The sequence below is a fragment of the Priapulus caudatus genome, unplaced genomic scaffold (genome assembly GCF_000485595.1).
Source record: "Priapulus caudatus unplaced genomic scaffold, Priapulus_caudatus-5.0.1 Scaffold896, whole genome shotgun sequence".
NCBI classification, from domain to species: Eukaryota; Metazoa; Priapulida; class Priapulimorpha; order Priapulimorphida; family Priapulidae; genus Priapulus; species Priapulus caudatus.
Window position 1 is genome coordinate 75,498 of NW_014577957.1, and position 6,786 is coordinate 82,283.

The window sequence follows — 6,786 nt, forward strand, 5'->3', positions numbered from 1 at the left end:
GTTCCATTGCATTCGAACTCTGCACCTCACTACTCTGTAGGGAAACCAAATCGGAAAGGCTCATCTTGTGGCTTATTTGACAGCACACACTAAAAAATGTTGAACAATGACGTGCAATAGTGCAATGTTAAAGGTAAATGTAAATATCGTTTTAGCCATCAAAATGCAAATACTGACAGTTAATCCTACTCTTCTAATATTAACCTGCATTAGTCGCATGTCCAGCACCTTAGCTGTTGATAGATTCATGACAATGTAACTGCCATGTTTAGCAGTATGACCCGGGCTGCAGCACTTGCTGTTACCGCCTATCGCTATGGGGACATCCTTGACTTCTGCCAACAGCTTCTCTTGTTTGATCTTCCATACTCTTGCAACTGAAGGATTCAGGTATGTTGTTTGTACCAAGGTGTATGTCCGAAATGAGATTCCCACCAAGTTGACATGTCTTAACAGACTGATCACTTTCCCAGGGATGGCTCCGCTGAATAGGATGCCAGCAGCTAAGGCCAGGTTGCCCACTGGTAGCTTTTCATTCATTGACTGACTTGCCAAAATCCTGGAGTGTCCGTTCTCACATATCTGCTGCACCACTAGAAGGCTTCCCATGATCTTCTTGATCAAAACACGACAGGGCGAGCAGCACACTGTGCAGAGCAGAAATAAGGCAGCCAGGCAAGACTAAAAAACTATTACCTTTTGTTCAAGCAGATCACCTGTAGATACGCTAGACATATCTTCCTCCCTGAATAAAAAAGAAAATTGATAGGTGAACCTATTTCATAAAAATATCAGAAAATTTTGAAGCTGACAAACTGCAGAACCACAATAGGAGCAGGCTACAAAGATCTTTGAATTTTACATTTTATTCTGCACACTGACTCACATGCTGTCATCACTTTCATCATCGGAATGACTGCGCTCTGTCTCTGGAACCTCCTCACAGAGTTCTAGCTGTGGAGTCCATTCAGGATCCTTAGTATCATCTATTTCAATGTGACAGTGAAGATCTGGCAGTTGCAAAGTATGTGGAGAGACTCAATTTCAAGGTGGTGGGTGGAGTAGTTTGCTGAGAAATGAGTAGCAAGTAAGATCCCTTGCAATTCTGCATGGTAGCTTGAGCTGAGTTTAGAGACAGGTTTCCTGATTTTTATGGGCTCAGAATCCATTCCATTAACGTAAATGACTGCAGCTGCTCCACAAGGACCGGGATTACCCAATGCTGAAGGCGATGATGGATATTTCTGGGTTGATCTTGCTGAGGTAGTTCCTGGTTGTGTCCCTGGCCTTAGCAACTTGCTCCTTGGTTCTGTTTTTACTGTTTCGCAGACTTTCCCATTTCCTGCTCGACTTTATTACCTTCCTTTGATATGACATGTCCAAGGTAGAGGAGCTTGGTCTTGAAAAGCTGGCACTTTTTTGGTTTCACTTTAAGATTCCAGAATTTTAATCATGTGAAGACCATGTCGAGGCGCTCCAGTGTCTATTCGTATGTTTTGCCAAAACACAGCATGTCATCCAGGTAGACAATCAATGTCAAGAAATTCTGGTCCCCAAATATCCTGTCCATTAATCTCATGAATGTTCCAGGTGCTCCCGTAAGTCCAAAGGGCATTCTCATATGTCATACAGTCCACCTGTACCTACCCTGAAAGCTGTTTTCTCAATATCCTGTTCTCTGACGGGGATCTGAAACTGTGCGCCAAATCTAGGGAGCAAAAGTATTCAGCACCATTCAACACATCAAAAGTCTCTTCAATTCGAGGAAGCGGATATGCATCCTTCTTTGTCTTGGCATTCAGCGCTCTGTAGTTACAGCAAAGACATTTTGTAATTGTGATGGAATTTCATTTACAGAAAATTCCGTCACAATTCTCATATGAGAAATTATATACTGAAAACAAGAACAAAGCAAACGGTAAATAAACAACTGATATTTCTTCATCAATTTTTTATACAACAATGTAATTAGATTCGCATTTTTAACAACATTTGCACTTATTGGCAAATCAACAATATCAATGAAATTAGCTATAATCTCATTTTGTATATGGCTGGTTTCTTATGGCTATTAACAGCAATACGAATGCAGTTAGCACAAACAAGTTGTGCAAGTTAGTACATCTGCATCGTCAAGTATGCAAAATGCCTCGCCACAGAAAATATGGAACCAGTCCTTGCATTTAACACATTCCCCGCCAGATTTTTTTTGGCAGGTAACTAGCTGCCGCCAGACTTTTTTCGCGATTTTCAGGATTTTTGAATAATACATTGAAAACTTTACCAATAAGATAGAATAAATCTACTTTAGCATAATAAACTAGGAGATTCAACTTTTCATATGATACCATTGGTTTTTCTATATCTTATTCCATTACCGTACACCATGCAGTTGAAAATAGGTCGTTTTCGGCATTTTAGACCAAAATTTTACAGAAAACGAAAAAAACTGAAATATACTTTACAAGTTTATTTCCATGAATAAAACAACTATTCTGAGTGTTCAATCTGATTGATTTGATAATATTATACATCCATATTATATTATACATATTATACATACATTGAGGACTAATAATATTTTTGAGTTGAATGGTATGTGGCAAAACATTCTCCTTTGTGCAATGGCACAGCACAACTTTGGCAAATATACCGGGTCTCACCACGCAGGCCACGTCGCATGCAAACTCTGCATCTGCGTGATGGATATTTCTTTTTTATTGTGCCTGCAATTGCAGAAAGGACATGTTTCTTGGCCTTCTTGTCTAAACGAGTACCAGGGTCACGAGCAGGTGCCCTTGGTGTATGCTGGACCGGTTGAGCACCCCCGTCATTATCATCACCGCCGTCACTTGAGTCGTTGTCACTTGAGTCGTTGTCAGGATGAACGGTGATCCACGAGTGGATGATATCTAAGGTGAAATCAAGCAGTGTTTTGTACTTTCCCTGGGGATTCCTTGCTTTATAGATAATAAAGGAATTGTAGATAGCTATCTGAAATAAGTACATGACGAATTTTTTCGTCCACTTTACCGACTTACGTACGAATGGATAATATTGTATATTCTGATCCACTCGATCAACACCGTTCATACTGGCATTATACTGAGTAATGCATGTAGGTTTCATTTTAGCAACTCGATCAGCACGGCCCCTTTCCCTGACATGTACCTCAGTCATAGTGTCTTGATGGACTGTAGTGACCATTTTTACAATACGCTTATCACGCCACCCTATACACAATACTGATCCATCATGACGGGCAACAACACCCCCCACATCTAAATCAGCATTAGACAGGTCACGTATTTCTGGTGGTTCACCGCGAAACTTTCTTAGAGTACCACATACATGTGTATCGAGATCTAGGAGACGATGGGCAAGTCTTACAGAATTATAATAGTTATCCATATACAAGATATACCCTTGGTTTACAAGTCGACCTAACAATTCAACTACCGTATCACCAACAGTTGCCCCTACACCACAGTAAGGTTTCAGAAACCAGCAATATCCAGACTGAGAATCGGCCAATATATATGATTTGATCCCATACTTCACTGGTTTTGCTGGATTATATACACGAAAGGTAAGGCGACCCCGCCATAAAAGCATGCCTTCGTCGATTGAGATATTTTGACCAGGGTTATACAATTCTCGAAACTTAGTGACTAAGTGGTCTAGGACAGGACGCACTTTGTACAGTCTGTCTGTATCGTCGGCAGGGCGTGCTTCATTATCATTGACGTGAAAATATGACCAAATTATCTCAAATCGGTTTCTGGGCATGACTTTTGAGAATATAGGTGTGGACAATATCTCATTGGTTGACCAATATAGTTCAAGCTCTGGTTTTGAGATGATACCAGTGAGGAAAAACAAAGCTAAGAACTTTTTCATTTCCTCACTGGTAACATCCTTCCAAGCTTTGGCCCTCGAATAACGCTTTTGGTTACCAGCATTTTTTTGAGCATCAATTCTCTGTCTAGCATATTTGTTTGTTTCATCAACTAATAGCTGAATTAAATAATTTGGTAATCAACAGCAGCTGGGACAAAATCAAAATAATCCCCAGTGGTCTGACAGTACGAATTGGCAACCGAGAAACATACCCTTTGGTGGTGATCCAGGACCAACAGCAAATGCACAGTTGGACTCAGAAATTCCTATAGACTATGTTGAACTTTTTCTGGACGGCACCTCCTACCTGCTGCNTCGCTGCACGGCGTGCGGGGTCAGTGACCTTGCCGAGCACCTTATCAGCAGTTTGGTGGGGAAGCATTGCGAGTAACATCTGACGTCGCTAACTACTGGTATCGACGAAAGACAGATATGGACGAGGAGATCAGACGACGGCTGAAGGATCTAGATGGGAGAGAGACTGAACTACCGCGAACCCTCGACTTACAGCGGGAAGAAGGACGAGGAGATCAGACGACGACTGAAGGATCTGGAGGGAGGAGAAAAGTAACTGCCAACTTACAGCGGGAAGAAGGACGAGGAGCACCTATTCAGGTTTACCGTAAGAATGAAAAATTAACGAATAGTACGAAACACAGATATGTTAGAATATGTTTTAGAAATAACGCGCGTCAGTATTGTATGATTATCGCACAGGCGAATGTGTGTTCATTTAAAGTGTTTAGTGTTGAAATTGTCTATATTAATAGCTACACGTATCGAGAGGTATATTCGCGAGCGCGATATATGAGTTAGAGTTTTGTTCTGCACGGTACGCTAATGTATAATGAATAATCGAGCTATATTCAGAGAGGTTAAATATCGCGGCAGTGCGCCATCTGACGCGACTAAGGCGAGGATCGCGAAGCAAAAACAGTATTTCTAGCGTGTACCTGTACACGTATTTCTGAATTTTGAATCGTATATACTGTTTGTCGCGCGGCAGCAAACAGCTGTAACCGAGCGCGTGGTGATTAGCAAAAAGTTGTGATGGAATTTCGGCTTATAAAAACAACGAGACCAGCAAGCGGGCTGAGCGGATATTCGAGGTCGTCGCGGGGTCGCGTACCATTAAGGTACCATACGACGGGTGGAACGCGATAAGTATTATAAGAGCATATAATGATGTGTATTGTAAGCCGATATAGCAAGCTAGATGTGTATTGTATAACGATGTGTATGTTAGACGATTGTATTCTAGATGTGTATTGTGTAGTTTAGCAGTAAAATGATATATGCGAGATATGCGCTCGAAGAATGTGTACGGGTACGGTGCATCGCGACCTCAGGCCTCTGATTTAAAGTTGTGATGTTACGGGGAAGAAATTCTATTGTCTTTCTTCTGAGTAGGGGGGAGTGTAACAGCGGCCGTGAGGCGCGATGATGAATACAGCGCCGCAGTAAGTCACGAACGCGTATGCACCGCACGAGCGCACGGCGGCCCGCCCGCGCGGCGGTGAGAGGTCCGCGCGCGCCCGTAGCACAGCGGTAGTATATGCGACGCGGCGGTGAGAAATACCGCGCGCGCGGCGGTGCGGCAGTGATACGCGGCGGGGATAGAGATACGGCCCGCGCGGCAGTGATAAGCGGCGGGGATAGAGATGCGGCCCGCGCGGCAGTGATAAGCGGTGGGGATAGTGGGCCGCGCGCGCCCGCGGCACAGCGGTAGTATGCGGCGCGGCGGTGATATACTGCGCGCGGCGGCGCGGCCGCGCGCAGCAGCTGTAGCAATTGTATGCGTATACCGTAGTTTAGTGAGTGATATTTGGCGGGGAGAGATGTGAACGGTAGGACGAGCTAGCGGTTGTGAGAGAATAAGCAGGAAAGAAGGGGGCGTGTCAACCGAGAGGGGCGGAGTGGTCCAATCGGGAAGAATCACGTGTGGTATGACGCAGGTAGACAGAGAAGCGATTGGTGAACTTCGAGAAAGGAATGCGATCTGGGAGACATTCTTGTATCCGTCACGACGTCACGTGGTGATGTGAAATATAAACGCGTGCGCGTGTCGGAGAGAACAGACACAGTTGGGTTGAGACTTGCCACGAGAACAGTTTTTGAGACTCGCCAGTTGAGAAGCAGTTGCAAACAGTTGAGTTGAGAGAGAGAGAGAGAGAGAGCGTGCGCGCGCCCGCGTGAGAGAGAAAGAGAGAGGGTGAGTAACGGTAACGCCGCGCTTATTGTACGTGTATCCGCGCATTGGCTCGCGGCCTGTGTGTAAACTACATAATTGGTGCGTCTGGGTGTCAACCCGTAATAAACAGCCGGGCTTGTCCCGTCATATTATCACTCTACTTCTATCTTCGGCCCTCTTTCTGAACTGCACGTATTCGGCAAGCCTTTCCTTTACGAGCTAACGTCGGGTGTAGACGACGAAGGGGGATTGAGAAAACACAACGCACGCACGGGCCCTATCAAGCCCGTGTGAAGGGTACGACAGAAAAAGGAGACATATCTAGAGACGGCGAAGAAGATACATAAGTGGTACGGAGACCAGGAAAACGCTACATAATTGGTGCCGGTGACCGAGGATAAGAGCTATTGCCGAATAATAGCTACATAATTGGTGCCGGTGACCGAGGATAAGAGCTATTGTCGAATAATAGCAGAAGAAAGAAGAAAGAAGAAAGAAGAACGAAGAAAGAAGTAAGAAGAACGAAGTAAGAAGGCAGAAGATTAAAGTGGGAAGATGGAAGGCGTACAGCCTGATGATGAAGAGATAGGCTGGGATAATGACGCACAGCCGAGAGACGGGGACGTCGAGGGTGAGCCCCGAAACCCCAAAAGGACGGAGTCGGAGTGAGAGTTGAGCGGTGGAGTGCGTGGAAG

At 44.5% G+C, this 6,786-nt stretch overlaps 1 protein-coding gene across 1 annotated transcript; it reads right to left on the minus strand.

Annotated features, from left to right (window-relative positions):
* Window positions 1–2,188: 2,188 nt before the first annotated feature.
* Window positions 2,189–4,026, minus strand: LOC106814276 (piggyBac transposable element-derived protein 4-like). The gene has a single exon (XM_014818573.1). It carries the CDS (start codon window positions 3,898–3,900, stop codon window positions 2,572–2,574), a length of 1,329 nt encoding a protein of 442 aa, XP_014674059.1. The 5' UTR covers window positions 3,901–4,026; the 3' UTR covers window positions 2,189–2,571.
* Window positions 4,027–6,786: the final 2,760 nt, after the last annotated feature.

What these genes read in the sequence shown, in the direction of transcription:
- LOC106814276 (XM_014818573.1), bottom strand. Translation starts at nt 3,900, where the DNA reads ATGAAAAAGTTCTTAGCTTTGTTTTTCCTCACTGGTATCATCTCAAAA.